General features: G+C 39.8%; 1 protein-coding gene across 1 annotated transcript; it reads left to right on the forward strand.

Moving 5' to 3' along the window:
- The first annotated feature begins 15,028 nt into the window (after positions 1-15,028).
- LOC124033387 (forkhead box protein B2-like) lies at positions 15,029-16,749 on the forward strand. The gene has a single exon (XM_046345413.1). It carries the CDS (start codon positions 15,562-15,564, stop codon positions 16,501-16,503), a length of 942 nt encoding a protein of 313 aa, XP_046201369.1. The 5' UTR covers positions 15,029-15,561; the 3' UTR covers positions 16,504-16,749.
- The last annotated feature ends 327 nt before the right edge of the window (positions 16,750-17,076 follow it).

The following is a 17,076-nucleotide window of genomic DNA, read 5'->3' on the forward strand; positions in this document are numbered from 1 at the left end:
TCTTAAATCATATCTCTAGTTAGAAACATAAGATAAGCATTATGAAATATTTTGTTGAAATATAATTTGATCTCTGAGAGATTAAAATCAAAATCAAATCAAATGTTATTTGTGACATACACATCATTAGCAGATGTTAATGCGAGTGTAGTGAAATGCTTGTGCTTCTAGTTCCGACCATGCTGTATTATCTAACAAGTAATCTAACCTAACAATTTCACAACAACTACCTTATACACAAGTGTAAAGGAATGAATAAGAATATGTACATAAAAATATATGAATGAGTGATGGCCGAACGGCATAGGCAAGACGCAGTAGATGGTATAGAGTACAGTATATACATATGAGATGAGTAATGTAGGGTATGTAAACATTATATAAAGTGGCATTGTTTAATGTGACGAGTGATACATTTATTACATCAAGATGGCAAGATGCAGTAGATGGTATAGAGTACAGTATATACATGAGATGAGTAATGTAGGGTATGTAAACATTATATAAAGTGGCATTGTTAAAAGTGGCTAGTAATACATTTATTACATCCATTTTTTCATTATTAAAGTGGCTAGAGATGAGTCAGTATGTTGGCAGCAGCCACTCAATGTTAGTGATGGCAGATAGCCCTCCAGGACAATGTATAGGATTCATATAACATTCAATAATGATAGTACCTGACATCCAAATTGGACCAAACTTTTTCTAACAATGAGTAAGACACGAGGGAACCAATTTGCTAGTTTTTTTTTCACTGTTCAGAGAAATTTGTCATTGACGTTGTTGCATTTATGTCCCATTCTACATCCTGATATTACCAGGTTGTGACCACTAGATGGTGTTGTTTCTCCTATTTTTTTAAAGAATTTCCCCAAATTACAGAATTACATAATGGTTTTCTTACCCTGTATGCAGTCTATGTACCAGGTGTGACAGCAACCCATGCTTTGGTTTTGTTTACCTGGCAAGTCAATGGTACCTATATTCATATTTTTGTGTTTCATATTCAATCATCGATAAGTAACATCATGGAGTAACAACACATTTTAAGATACTTTAGGATAATTTCGACATAAAGTGTGAAAATGCTAATATTGATCCTATTGGCTTGCATTGGATTAGTGACACAAATGCTAAAAGTTAGCATTTGAAACATTGGCGAGGTAAACAAAACCAAAGCATGGGTTTCTGTCATATCTGGGTCATTGAAACAATACTTCCAAGCAGCAGCTCCATACCACTTGTCAAACATATAGAACTGATAAAGTATACTGGTTGTGTGGTGGGATTGGTGTGGGGGGTCCGTGGGAGGCTTTTGACCATTTCTTTTGATTCTTCATGTCTTACTCAATGTTAGAAAAACGTTTGGTCCAAATCGGATGTTAGGTACTATATTTATCGAATATTGCACGAATCCTATAAATTAAAATAGCCAAATGGTGCAATCAATTATCTTAATTTTTGATAGATCAAATTATATTTCAACTACATAATTCTGCAGGAATGCTAATCTTATCTGTTTTTAACATACAGATGAAGTCAGAAGTTCACATACATTTACATTTACATTTAAGTCATTTAGCAGACGCTCTTATCCAGAGCGACTTACAAATTGGTGCATTCACCTTATGACATCCAGTGGAACAGTCACTTTACAATAGTGCATCTATTGCCAAATACATTTAAACTCAGTTTTTCACAATTCCTGACATTTAATCACAGTAAATATTCCTTGTCTTAGGTCAGTTAGGATCCCTACTTTATTTTAAGAATGAATGTGAAATGTCAGAATAATAGTTGAGAGAGATTTTTATTTCAGCTTTTATTTCCTTCATCACATTCCCAGTGGGTCAGAAGTTCACATACACTCAATTAGTATTTGGTAGCATTAACTTTAAATTGTTTAACTTGGGTCAAACATTTCAGGTAGCCTTACACAAGCTCCCCACAATAACTTGGGTGAATTTTGGCCCATTCCTCCTGACAGAGATGGTGTAACTGAGTCAGGTTTGTAGGCCTCCTTGCTCGCACACGTATGTTCAGTTCTGCCCACACATTTTCTATAGGATTGAGGTCAGAGATTTGTGATGGCCACTCCAATACCTTGACTTTGTTGTCCTTAAGCCATTTTGCCACAACTTTGGAAGTATGCTTGGGGTCATTGTCCATTTGGAAGACCAATTTGTGACCAATCTTTAACTGATGTCTTCAATATATCCACATAATTTTCCAACCTCATGATGCCATCTATTTTGTGAAGTGAAACAGTCCCTCCTGCAGCAAAGCAACCCCACAACATGATGCTGCCACCACCGTGCTTCACAGTTGGGATTGTGTTCTTCGACTTGCAAGCCTCCCTAATGATGGCCATTACGGCCAAACAGTTCTATTTTTTGTTTCATCAGACAGAGGACATTTATCCAAAATGTACAATCTTTGTCCCAATGTGCAGTTGCTTTTTTATGGCGGTTTTTGAGCAGTGGCTTCTTCCTTGCTGAGCGGTCTTTCAGGTTATGTCGATATAGGACTTGTTTTACTGTGGATATAGATACTTTTATACCTGTTTCCTCCAGCATCTTCATAATGTCCTTTGCTTTTGTTCTGGGGTTGATTTGAACTTTTCACACCAAAGTACATTCATCTCTAGGAGACAGAACGTGTCACCTTCCTGAGCGGTATGACGGCTGCGTGGTCCCATGGTGTTTATACTTGCATACTATTGTTTGCACAGATGAACGTGTTACCTTCAGGCGTTTGGAAATTGCTCCCAAGGATGAACCAGACTTGTGGAGGTCTACAGTTTTCTTTTTCGGAGGTCTTGACTGATTTCTTTTGATTTTCCCATGATGTCAAGCAAAGAGGGACTGAGTTTGAAGGGAGGCCTTGAAATACATCCACATGTACACCTTCAATTGACTCAAATGAAGTCAATTAGCCTATCAGAAGCTTCTAAAGCCATGACATCATTTTCTGAAATTTTCCAAGCTGTTTAAAGGCACAGTCAATTTAGTGTATGTAAACTTCTGACCCACTGGAATTGTGACACAGTGAATTATAAGTGAAATAATATGTCTGTAAACAATTGTTGGAAAAATGACTTGTGTCATGCACAAAGTAAATGTCCTAATCGACTTGCCAAAACTATAGTTTGTTAACAAGACATTTGTGGAGTGGTTGAAAAACAAGTTTTAATGACTCCAACCTAAGTGTATGTGAACTTCCGACTGCAACTGTAGGATGACCCATGACTAGAATACGGTATGTAATAAGTGACCAGTGTTCAATGACTCTTAGTACATAGGGCAGCAGTCTAAGGAGCAGGGTAGACTACAGGGTGGTAACCGGCTAGTGACAGCGTCTAAGATTCAGGGCAGGGTACTGGGCAGAGGCCGGCTAGTGATGACTGTTTGAATTGCGTGTTATCCTTCTATGTCATCCTAGGATTTCATGGTCTCATCACACGAAGGGGACTGTGTAGCCAATAGATGGACTAGCAAAAAACAACCATTACACAAACACTCCAACACAACTCCAACAATATGCCTATTGCCACAATTAGGCTTCCAACGCCCAAAACATAAAACTGCAATGCAGGGGTCTAGAGATATGCAGTATGCAGAATAAGAATGACTTCACTGGGGTCTGACTATTCATGGGGCTGGATATAAGAAAATAACTTTGTGGAGAATGACCAATCACAATCAAGAAACTTCAGACCTCACCGGAATGTTGATCGTTAGACTAACTAACGTTACAGGCCTACACGCATTTATTTTATTGTGACGTAGCCTTCCTGCAACTAATAGTTAGGATCCTTTCGCCTTCCGATCAAGTAAGTGAGTCTTCATCGGGTGTTTTCAACAACGTTTTACTGGAAACTACTTGTATGTGTTCTACCGAGACAGTATGTGGCTATTTGTTTTTCAATAAAATACGAATAAGCGTGATGACAGACCTGCAGCACAGGTGCGTGCGAAGCTTGTGCGTGACTCATTAAAAAATGTTTTTTAAAATGTGTGGCAGGAGAAGCTTATGGTTTGAACCATTCGTTTTCTTCATCATTCCGGACGTCCGCCGTAGCCTACCACTTGTGCTTGGGGGGCAAAGAAACAAGAGACTACGTTTTCAGCAACAGGAATACAGACTGTAGCACGTTGTCATCATCCCAACCAGTAAAACTCTTATTATCCCCGGGCTGTTTAGGCTAAAACTAACCAGCATTGTCTTGGCCCGCTGCAAATAATCTTCCATGTTGGCCTCTGTCATTGTGGGGATGCTTTAGCCTCCATGTACAAGTTTGCAACGCTTGTTGTCGTAGTTGCGCTTGCCACCGAATTCCCCGCTGCGCTCACTGCAACTCTGGCTCAGCTAGCGGTTCTCCCTCGCCCGGCTGGCCCATAGAGAATGACAGTGTCCTCTAGAGCCCAAAAGGTAGTTTAGCTTGGGCAGCGCCATTGAGAGCTTCCACCTTCGTCACTAGTTACCACAGCCACAAAGCCATAAACCCCGCCTATTTCTACCGTTTCTTTTTTAAATCTTATTTTGAACCTAACCTCAACCCTAACCTTAAACACACTGCTAACCTTATGCATATCCTTAAATTAATTAATTAGTTTACTTTTACAATATAGCCAATTCCAATTTTGTGCCTGTGGTAACTAGTGGAGTCTGACTTCCACCGTGCTTCCACCATTTTAAAGTAGTCAACTGGATGAGATTCCTATGGGTTGTAGCCTCAATGCCGCTGTCATAGACGTCAATGCCGCTGTCATAGACGCTATAATGGCACAGTCAAAGATGAGTCCTCTATCTATCTCTATGGGCTGGCCCACTCTGGAGTGTATGTGACGAGAAGCTATACAGACGGTGGCGCTCTCGCTGAATTCAACGCGCACCCAGCGTTTGGGAATCCCCGCCAATGGCAAAAATGTATCCATGTAGATGAAATCATTTTTATTCTATTATTGATTTATTTGTATAAGGTTAGAGTTGAATAGAAATCAAAATTGAATTCAAACGTAAAGCATGTTGTTATAAGAACAAAGTAACACAAATTTGGCAAGATAATAATAATAATAATAATAATAATAATATGCCATTTAGCAGACGCTTTTATCCAAAGCGACTTACAGTCATGTGTGCATACATTCTATGTATGGGTGTCTCTGTCACACACACACACACACGGAGTCTGGGTAACATGCCAGTTCTGAAACTTTAATATTTAAAATGGACAGAGTATTTATCAAGAGGTCATCATGATAAATACATGTGCCATCAGATTTATCAATATGGATTTGGGACTCAGGTGACATTGCGTTTTTAGGGGTGACTTTGCAGCCAGGTGACTTGCGTTTGGCCTTAGACAGTTCTCATTGTCACAATATCAAACTATGGTAGCCTATGTAAAATTTGAGCAACAAACACCTGTAGCTCACCACTCTTTAAGATAACTCCTGTCCTCTGTAAACAGGAGGCCTAGTCATTGTGGTCATCACTGTAACTGACTGGCTAGCACTTGGTAATAATCTCGTTTTGTTCCTCAACAAAATGTTATTCTATATCATTTTACTATAAAATAAAATAGGCTATTATAGGCTAGTCAAAATGAATGTTGTTTTTTCTTGATTGAAAACAAAATGAAAACAATTTTCTGAAGTCTTGGCCTACTTTGTTGAAACCACACATAAATTGTGGTTGAACATCCGACTTTAGATTTCAGTACTATCGACAGAGGGGTCCCGAGATCTGGCATTCAGCACCACAATGCAGTGAACAGTGGCCGTCTCAAATAGGCTTAGAGAGTAACTGCCCCTAAAAAGCAACTTCTCGTTTTGAAAACGGCTTATGTGGCATCAATATGAGTCAGAAACATATATTCTAGTGTCATATTTGACCATACAAAGTGTACAAAGTGTCAGTTAGTCTCATCCGAAACAGAGATTTGCGAGACAATAGGAAAACATGGTATGCCAAGATGGTGAAGAGTACAGTAACAGTTTTCCTATAGTTATTTATTTAAGGCCTGCGCAAATGAACTGCATGTGAGATTGTGTTGCATCTGATCACAATGCCTATGGTCAATTTGGTTTGACTTATCACTATGGGGCTATTAAGGACCATCAGTAAATTACACAATGTACGTGGGATAATGTTAAGAAAATGTCGATAGCGACAAATTTCAATGACTGAAAAACCTCAAACCAAATATGAAATGTAGAAATTCATATGCAAATTTTTGAAAGCATTTAATGAGATAAAATAAATAAAATATATGCAACTTGAAGATATTGTCCCATTTACATTGTGTAATTTATTGACAGTCCCTAACCTAGCCCCAGAGCTAGGCTATTCAATGTCAAACCAACTTTGCCATGGTCACACACCTGGCTAAAGCTAATTGGCAAAAGAAGTTGGCTAGCAATAGCTATCAGCAACTTCAAGACACAAGACCTGGTTAGACTGTTTCAAGTTATCTAGAAGGGTGAGTGACTGTAACTGTGTACTGTTTTGAATCCCCGTGAGGTTGTTCAGCAATATTTCAAACTTTAAACTTTTACTCTTGTAAGTAATAGGGGTAGGGTAAGGTGTATGAAGTGATTTCAGTGCCAACATATATTGTATTTTAATTCCATAATTTTGAATTTGTATTATGATATTGCATTTGAATGTAATATTTTTGAATTTGTAATTGAATCATTGAATTCATAAATTGAACTTGTATTTCATGATTTGAAAAGAATTGAATTAACTTTTGCATTCAAATTCAATATTTAAATATTCAATTTCAATATGGTAGATATTGCATTCATTGTCGGTGTATAAAGTTTACAAACTATAATTAAAATTTAACCAAAGTTTCATATATTACATTTTTCGGATGCATTCAGATTCAGTTTTCAAATTCAAATCTCTACATTCATATTCAAAACCAGAGACAACAACCTGGTACTTTTCCAGCCAGGAAAGGTAGAGGAAAATAAATAGAATCAAATGCTCTCTGTGATAAACAGAATGTAGCGATACAAACAGAGTGGTTTTTGGTGGATTCTGAAGCCAATGTGGCATGTTGAATGTATTTTCTTCCTATGAATTTGGCTCTAGCGTTTGAACTGTTTGAGCTATAACCCATTCATGAAAACTAAGACTCTCTGGAATATGGACGTGCCTTCTGTTCCCCTCTATGATGATCACAGGCTACACAGGACACGTTAGAAGGGAGTTTGACAACAAAAAAACAGCAATTTGTCCCCCCACAGTGGAGGTGTCATAATACCTATAAAACCTAGCAGTCAAACAGGGAAATGGTTCCAATCGTTTTTCCATCATTCATTTTTCCCATAGGGATTTTTAAAGAAGTGCTGTGTTTCGTGTAGGCTTGCCCTGATAACCATCTAAATCTCTCTTGGACAATGTGGCTTTTATCAATATATTTGGCTTTATTTACTCTCAGATTCAAACATTTTACGCTAAACAAAATATAAATGCACACCTGGCTAAAGCTGAAAAGATTTGGCATGGATCCCCAGATCCTCAAAATGTTCTACAGCTGCACCATCGAGAGCATCCTGACCGGTTGCATCACCACCTGGCATGGCAACTGCTCGGCATCTGACCGTAAAGCGCTACAGAGGGTAGTGTGTACGGCCCAGTACATCACTAGGGCCAAGCTTCCTGACATCCAGGACCTATATACTTGGCAGTGTCAGAGAAAGGCCCAAAAATTAGTCAAAGACTCCAGTAACCTAAGTAATAGACTGTTCTCTCTGCTACCACACGGCAAGCAGTACGGGAGCGCCAAGTCTAGGACCAAAAGGCTCCTTAACAGCTTCTACCCCCAAGCCATAAGACTGCTGAACAATGAATTAAATGGCCATCCGGACTATTTACATGAAACCCCCCAGATTACATTGGTCCCGAAGATTAATGTGTTTAAATCTATATTGAAACAAAATGACATTGCACGTCTCACTTATAAGTTCCCTCTTTTCATTTTATTGCCAAATCCTATCCAAATCTTCATAGTTACTCCGGTACTTGGGGAAAAATACCCCTTTTCTAAAACCAACATTTCATTAAATAACAAAAAAAAGTGTACACTGTAGCGACTTATTTCAAATCAAATCAAATGTATTTATATAGCCATTCGTACATCAGCTGATATCTCAAAGTGCTGTACAGAAACCCAGCCTAAAACCCCAAACAGCAAGCAATGCAGGTGTAGAAGCACATAGTTTGTTTGCCTAAGTGTGACCATCATCCACAAACCACATTTTTTGACCAAACTTAGCTTTTTTTTGTGTGAGCAGTTGGACATTGTTTTTAGGGGGGCTAGTTACCAGATGTTTATAGAGTGATATCAGTGCCAACAGAAACTGTATTTGAATTCAATATTTTAGAATGTTTTATGCACAAATTGAATCATTGAATTCATAAATTGAACTTGTATTTCATTATTTGAAATGACTGAATATTGCATTCAGTTATAGAATGTAATTTAAATGTAATATTCAAATACACATGTTTAAGGTATCTGTGACCAACAGATGCATATCTGTATTCACAATCATGTGAAATCAGTCATTTCAAATGACTGATTTCCTTATATCAACTGTAACTCAGTAAAGTCTTTGAAATTGTTGCATGTTCAAATCAAACTATTTTTGTCACATGCCCCAAATACAACAGGTGACCTTACTTTCAAGCCCTTAGCCAACAATGCAGTTCAAGAAATAGACTTATTAAAATATTTACTAAATAAACTAAAGTAAAAAAATCAAATCAATCAAAATGTATCATTTAATTACTTGTAGTTAACAATAACAAGGCTCTATGAAAGGGTACAGGTACAGAGTCAATGTGTGGGGGTACAGGTTAGTCGAGGTCATTTGTAAAGTGACTATCCATAGATAATAAACAGCAGTAGCAGTGGTCTAAAAACAAAGGGGGAGGGGGGGGGGGGGTCAAAGTAAACTGTCCGGGTATCATTTACATTTACATTTAAGTCATTTAGCAGACGCTCTTATCCAGAGCGACTTACATCTGTGATCAACAGATGCATATCTGTATTCCCACTCATGTGAAATCCATAGATTAGAGCCTAATTCATTTATTTCCAATGACTGATTTCGTTATATGAACTGTAACTCAGTAAAATCTTTGAAATTTTTGCATGTTGCTTTTCTATTTTGTTCAGTGTAGGTACCATTGAACTTGTATTGGATTGCCAGGGGGACAGTCCCATTGGAGGAGGGGCCAGTTGCCCAACACACTCACCTTACATTTGACTGCTTTATTAGAAACGGAGAAATGGTTTTTTATCTCTAAACAAGTGGATTACTTTATTTTAAGTCTCCCTTAATGGTATGTATATTAAAAGGTTACATCTAACTTCATTATATTATACTGTAAATATCTAACTTTTTCTAAATGACTAAATATTAGATCAATTTACCTCAAGTTACCCCACCTTATCCTTTAACTTAAATAGACTTCTTCGGTTATTTGGACTAACCAGGCTGGTCAACTCCACAACTGTAATATTTTAGCAAATAAGCTGGGGCTTGCATGGCCAGGACAGGTGCATACATAACCAATGGTGTGGCATGTGCAGAACATCTTCCTCGAAATAGGCGGGGGTGCAGATAGAGAGGGAGTTGATGGAGAGGTTACCACTGCCGCCCAGCGTCTGTCGCCCGGTAAAGCATCAACGGCCTCGCTCGCTTAACATACCAACCACTACACCACAACCGACTCGCGCCAAATCAGATGACCTTCCTTATTGTATTTATTTATTGTATTCTCTGAAAAACAAACGGTCTCTGATACGAGTGTAATTCACTTAGTCGTCATGGATGAGACACATTGTGTATAGGCCGGTATTACTCAAATTACTAAATGAAGACCAGATTTGTGCAATATTTCCAACCAAAAAGCCACTTTTCTATCACGACTCATGAGGCCTATAGGTTCGCCAGAATTTGGCTGAGTTTCCAGTAACTTTGAACGACAACAAGGAAACCCCATCACCACCCACCCTCTGTTTTATGGGGAAATAGAGCGATCACGGGGCATTAAGCGTCACCACTAAATAATTTCACATTACTCTAACCGTAAGCCTTACCACTCCCAAACCGGATCATTTTCCTGTTGAAGGTATACTAATTGATTTAAATGGCTCGCTATGCCGCGATGCGCGCATGATGACTTCGTGTGGGGTCTTTAAAGATTATTATCATAATTGCCATTATCCACATATATTTTCAAACGGGAGACAGAGGAAGAATATCCTGCCCTAAGCTGAACAAATAATTATTAGACTCTCGAAACAAACAGACGACCCCTTTTCCCGCAACCCCCACACCATGTGTGGGCCCCCTCCCTGCGCCTTCATCCCCATACCTCGTTCTACAGCCGTGTGCAGACTTTAATTTATGCTAAATTAATTGATATATATTTTATAATTGATGTGCTGTAAAAATTTAATGAGTAATTTACGTAATTAGTCAATTAAGGATAATTCCAGCATATGTTCAGTATGCCCAGAAGGTGTGCTTTACAAGTAGCCTAGTTGTTTGTCCAGGAGTTGGATGCTGCAGACTACAGTACCTAATTAATTGTGTTATGCATATCAGCGTGGTGTCTACTTAACGGCCCCCTTTGTGAAAACAGATTTAATATTTATCTTTCCCAAGTGTTTAAAGAGGATGTATACCCCCGTGTTAGCCTCTGTGGGCCTCAAAGGGCACCGACACATTTTTAGGCTCTGAAAAACAATGCATTCTCCATGAAGCCTATAGCCTAAATTCGTTTTAAAAGTGCTCTCTTGGTCAGCGAGCGACAAATAGAGCTGCTAATATAAAGACTCATATGTATAAAATATGCTATCTTTTGGCACCGGTGACCCTTTAGTGCTTGAAGGACTACGACGACGACGACACATAATGGGAGAGATCTGTTGGCTAATTAATTGACACCGGTTTGAATATTCATATCTAATATAGCAAGCTCAGCTTAATTAAATTTGTTGACCTCTCTCCATGGAAGGTAAATCATGGAAGGCTTCATTACCCACTGGGCAAACCTGGTTGAATCAACGTTTTTTTCATGTCATTTCAACCGAAAAAAAAACAATGTGTTTATGCTGAATCAACGTGGAAAACAGACTGGATTTTTAAAAAGTCATCAATATTTCCTCTCTTTTTCACACAGCTTTTAACCTACATTTTTGTTGAATTCACTTCAGTTGACAACTCAACCAAATGTAAATCAAAACTAGACGTTAAACCAGTAGTAGTGCATGGGTAAAATCACTGGGGGGAAAAAAGCCATTTGCAACCTGTGTGTTGTGATAATTTCATTGTTGGCTCTATAACCTGTTAATTCATATGTCTTGCAACCATGATATATAGGCCTAAAGCCAGAAACAATAAAAGGACAGAAGCAGAATGAATTCAGCCACATCTATGTTTTATCACAAAACCGGATAGCAACCTCTGTCCAGTGAAGTCCATAAAGCATATTCCATGTACAGTAACATACAGTTACATGATGTACAGCATGGTCAAGCCAGTTAATGTTTATGACATTTTCGGACCACTAAACGACTATTGATTTAGAACCACAGAGGGTTACTGCAAGTCGCAGACAACAAGAGCTGCCTCCACTATTCCAGCACCATTTCAATTTCAATACTTCAACATCATCAAATTTCCTCTGCTTAGTCCAATACAGTGACACCTAAACGATACCAAAAATAATTTAGTCAATCAAATTAAGCTAAATATGATGTGCCTGTCCATGATTCTGATTTCTGTGTGTGTTTGTGTGTGTTCGTGCAAGTAGAAACTTATAGAAAAACGCCAAATGCCATGCTCCTCTTTCAGGTTGATGAAACGGTCTATCACTCTGTCATACAGTACATGCTTGTTGTTGTCCTAGGCTACCTGACTAAAATGATTGCTTGCTAGCCTAACTTCCATTCATGGGCAACGTTAGCTAGTTAACAGTAGCCTTCTACATCTATCTACATATTGAACTGCCATCCTCTCGGGCCAGGGGCACAACAGTGTATGAATTAATGGTTGGATCAGAATCGTTATTATAATCATTGTCCAGTACGGAGAATGAAGTAAAACCACAAGTCCAAATCTCCATCCATGACTAATTTAGAAAAGGGACCATTTTTGCTAGCTGGCTAGCTAGCCACCAGAGGACAACAACACAACGAAATTCAACAATTCAAATGTTTCTGTTAAAGATATATGCTATCAATGGGATTTGATAGGAGTGATGCCAAATCCAAGCTGGCTTCCCTCCACACTGTTTTTTTGGTGCACCAGGACCATTTAGTTTAGCTCAACTCTGATTGGCAAATGTTTTAATACTATTTTTGTCAAGGGAGGCCAGATGGTTGCTGGCTTCTCTTGCATTCAATGCTACAGGCAGCAACAATGTCATACTCATTTGGACCAGACAGCATCAGATAGATGGCCTACACGTAGAGAGACAGAGGGGCGCTGTTTCACTCGCTCGGAAGCTTTCTCCTGTGAGATACATTCAGCCTATTGCGAATTGAAGGAACATTCTGAAACAGGGAGAGACAAAAGAAAACTTGTTTTATGTTTTTTTTCTTTTTTTTTGAGAAGACTGGCTTCCCTTGGCATCCATGAATACACGCCACTGCGTTGAACTGACATCTGTGCCCAGTGGGTATTGTAATGTATTTGTGGGCGCCGTCAAGGGCCAAGACATTACACCTGGCAATGCAAAAGCAGGAACAGCTTTTGTTATTCTGTTTATCAACTCAGAGATGGGAGCAAGTTTGTTTACATCCTTGTAGGATACACGAGAGGGTGTTTAAACAGACAGACAGCAGGTTGGCTGCAACGAGTCTCCTCACCGCAATTAATCTCCAACAACATGATTGTGTGTGTGTGTGTGAGATGGCAGGTTGGTTGCAACGAATCACCTCTCAGCAATTAATCGTGTGTGTGCGTTCATAGCCTAAAAAAATTATGGACAACTTTGATGGGGGCCACAGTTGCCCATGTTATGGGTATGCTTGTCATCATCAAGGACTATGGAGTTTTTTAGGATGAAAAGAAACGGCACAGGTAAAATGCTAGAGGAAAACCTGGTTCAGTCTGCTTTCCAACAGACACTGAGAGACAAGTTCACCTTTCAGAAGGACAACAACCTAAAAAATAAGGCCAAATGTACACTGGGGTTGCTTACCAAGACAACATTGAATGTTCCTGAGTGGCCTAGTTAAAGTTTTGACTTAAATTAGCTTGAAAATCTATGGCAAGACTTGAAAATGGCTGTCTAGCAATGATCAACAATCAACTTGACAGAGCTTCAAGAATTTAAAAAATAATAATGTGCAAATATTGTAAAATCCAGGTGTGCAAAGCTCTTAGAGCTTAAAGCTCTTACCCAGAAAGACTCACAGCTGTAACCACTGCCAAAGGTACTTCTACAAAGTATTGACTCAGGGGTGTGAATACTTATGTAAATCGAGATACTGTATTTAATTTTCATTAATTTTGCTAAAATGTCTAAAAACATGTTTTCACTTTGTCATTTGTGTGACATATGTGTAGTTGGGTGAGATAAAAAAAAATCTATGTCATCCATTTTGAATTCAGGCTATAACACAACTCAATGTGAAAGTATGAATACTTTCTGAAGGCACTGTATGAGGTATCCTTCTGAACAGCGTGCATAAAGTTAAATAGGTTGCATAAAGTTGCATTTTGAAGCATCAAAATAACTGTGCACAAAATACACTTAGTGTACAAAACATTAGGAACTATGATCCCTTATTGATGTCACTTGTTAAATCCACTTCAATCAGTGTAGATGAAGGGGAGGAAAGGGAAAGGGGGATACCTAGTCAGTTGTACAACGGAATGCATTCAAATGAAATGTGTAACCCAACCCCTCTGAATCAAAGAGTTGCGGAGGGCTGCTTTAATCGAGATCCACGTATTCGACGCCCGGGGAACAGACAGGTTAAATAATGATTTTTAAACCTTGAGAAAACTTAGACATGCATTGTGTATGTGTGCCATTCAGAGGGTGAACGGGCAAGACAAAAGATGTAAGTGCCTTTGAACGGGGTATGGTAGTAGGTGCCAAGCGCAACGTTGTTGGGTTTTTCACGCTCAACAGTTTCCCGTGTGCATCAAGAATGGTCCAACACCGAAAGGACATCCAGCCAACTTGACACAAGTGTGGAAAGCGTTGGTCAACATGGTTCAGCATCCCCGTGGAACGCTTTCGACACCTTGTAGAGTCCATGTCCGGACGAATTGAGGTTGTTCTGAGGGCAAACGGAGTGCAACTCAATATTAGGAAGGTGTTCCTAATGTTTTGTACACTCGGTGTAGCTAGGACTAGCTTGGAATCTGTCATATTTCGTCACATAAACAAAGAGAAAACTAAGATAGAAAATGAAGATAAAGCCTATAACGAATTTTTAAAAACGCAACTTTAATAATTCAGGGATCTGTAGTAGCCTAGTTAAAAAGCCACACTGTTTCAAGTTGACCTTTATTAACACACTTAATGCACAGAGACAAGTTGTTAATTTTCATGAATGATTTACAATTAGGCCTATCGGGGACTAAAAATGTACAAAATTAGTGAAAGATAAATATACATTACAACTTATTCTAATAAAGACGTAGGCTGTAGGGCTATTCAACTATTTAAAAAAGTGTAAGAACATTTTGGTCTGTTTTTTAATAATATTTTAATAATCTCTATATAGTAATCATAATATTAGTGTTATTAGATTATAGGCTACTATGATGGGCTTTTATTTGCCTCATCACTAAATACTATTATATCCACCCTTTTTCCTCTCAGAGCGCGCGAGTTTCCTGATTGGCACCAGCTAAGGGCGCGCAGATGTGTTTAGATTCTCCCTTCCCCTCTCCTGTAATCCTCATCATCCATCCCTCCCCTTCCCCCGCGACGGGTCCGTAAGTGCCTGAATGCCATGTGATAATAGAGCGAGACCTGCAGGGGTCTCTGCGCCGCTCCAGCCTTACAAAAACGGCAAGGGGTGGCCAGGAGAGCGCACACGAAGAGCATTAGGCCCAAAGCGAGGAGCATCACCAACCCCTTACCCTGTACTGTCGCAGAGACTGCAAAAGAGACGGACTTTATTTGATGTGTTGTACTTTTACGCGCGAGATAAACGTGTAGGCTAAATTAGTGTGCGCCTGTGGAAGAAAAAAAAACACGATTCTTCAAGGAAACCTTTTGGTGCTTTTTGTGATCCGCATCTTTGGGGAATTCATCTGGAGAAAACATGACCAGAGTCTGTGTCTGTGTTTGCCTGACTGACTCACTTATGATCTTCCATGTACACCACTAAAAGAAGAACAACATGCCAGGAGATCAATGATTTTGGAGTCTCCAAACTGTGGAAAACTCTGACTCGCGCCAAGTCACTCATACTGACCAAAGACTTGCAACAACATTCAGGCGCCCTTAACAAACAATATACAGCATATGCTATTGATACATCATAAATAAGTAACCAAAAGCATGCCTCGTCCGGGGAAGAACTCGTACAGCGAGCAGAAGCCGCCTTACTCTTATATCTCTCTGACAGCCATGGCTATCCAGAACTCCACCGAGAAGATGCTCCCACTGAGCGACATCTACAAGTTCATCATGGACCGATTCCCTTACTACCGGGAGAACACACAGCGGTGGCAGAACTCTCTGCGACACAACTTGTCCTTTAACGACTGCTTCATCAAAATCCCCCGGCGGCCCGAACAGCCGGGGAAGGGCAGCTTTTGGGCCCTGCACCCAGACTGTGGAGACATGTTCGAAAACGGCAGCTTTCTACGCAGGAGGAAGCGCTTCAAACTGCTTCGCGCTGAGCACATGGCCTGCAAGAGCTCCCCAATGATGCACTATTTCCACCACCAGGGCAAGCTGAGTGGAGGGCATCATGAGCACCAAGGCCCCGCCGCGGCAGTGGGAAGGCTCCCCCACTTCCAGAGCTACGGCAGCATCAACTGCGGACAGTCCGGCAGTTTCAAGCACCCGTTCGCCATTGAGAACATCATAGGTCGGGACTACAAGGGCGTGATGACAAGCGGGCTGCCCATCACTTCGGTAATGCAGCACCTGGGCTACCCTGTTCCCGCGCAGCTCAGCAGTGTGGTCAACTCAATGTGGCCGCACGTCGGCATGCTGTCAGATTCCATGAGCGCCATGCCCCTACCAGTCTCCTCAGAGTACGCTCCCTTTGGCGTGTCCATGAAGGATCTCTACCACCACGCGAGCGGACAGACGCTACCCACCATGCCCGTGCCCATCAAACCGACCCCGTCTATGGGTCCGATGCCCGGTCTTTCGGGCCTTCCGCCCGGCCCATCGCATCTCTGCTCCCCTTCATCCTTGCTGGAGAAGAATGGTTCCGATCCTTTGGAGGGCATGGGCAATCCGATACACCCGGTTCTCCAGCTGCCTTAACCGGATAAAACGTCAACAACTCGATTCTGTATCGACGAGGGAACAAACAATATAAGGGGCAAGAGCAGTATCTAAAATGTTAATCATTTAGCCCATAGTTGCCTAAAAGTTGAGGAGGTATGGTGACCTGTGAAGGAATTCAGACTGTAGGCCTATCATCATTAGTGATGAGTTGGCTACCACGCATTTCAGCATAATTTGTTCTTAAGCCATTAGCACATTGTGAAGGCATTTGCCACATTAAAAGTGGCACTGAAATACAATCAGGAATTGACCCAAAGAGAGTTTTGATTTAATAATCATAATTAATTCAATAAAAATATAGAGGAAGATCAAAACTTGCTGCCTCAGTTTTTATATGTTTGAGTGGATAATATACATTGTTTTAACGTTTTTGTTCATTAGATTTAATTGAATAAATAAATGTGTAGTTTAATAATAACACAATGTATATGGACTGTTGTTATTAGCACGTAAGATAAATGTTATAACTGTAAAATAACATTATTTATCTTAAGAGATTTATAAAGAACTTTAAACGAAATACATAATCTGTCATGAGTTATTGTGTTA

Source organism: Oncorhynchus gorbuscha, linkage group LG04 (assembly GCF_021184085.1).
Source record: "Oncorhynchus gorbuscha isolate QuinsamMale2020 ecotype Even-year linkage group LG04, OgorEven_v1.0, whole genome shotgun sequence".
Classification (NCBI taxonomy): domain Eukaryota; kingdom Metazoa; phylum Chordata; class Actinopteri; order Salmoniformes; family Salmonidae; genus Oncorhynchus; species Oncorhynchus gorbuscha.

Coding starts and splice junctions, on each gene's coding strand:
- LOC124033387 (XM_046345413.1), top strand. CDS start 15,562: ATGCCTCGTCCGGGGAAGAACTCGTACAGCGAGCAGAAGCCGCCTTAC.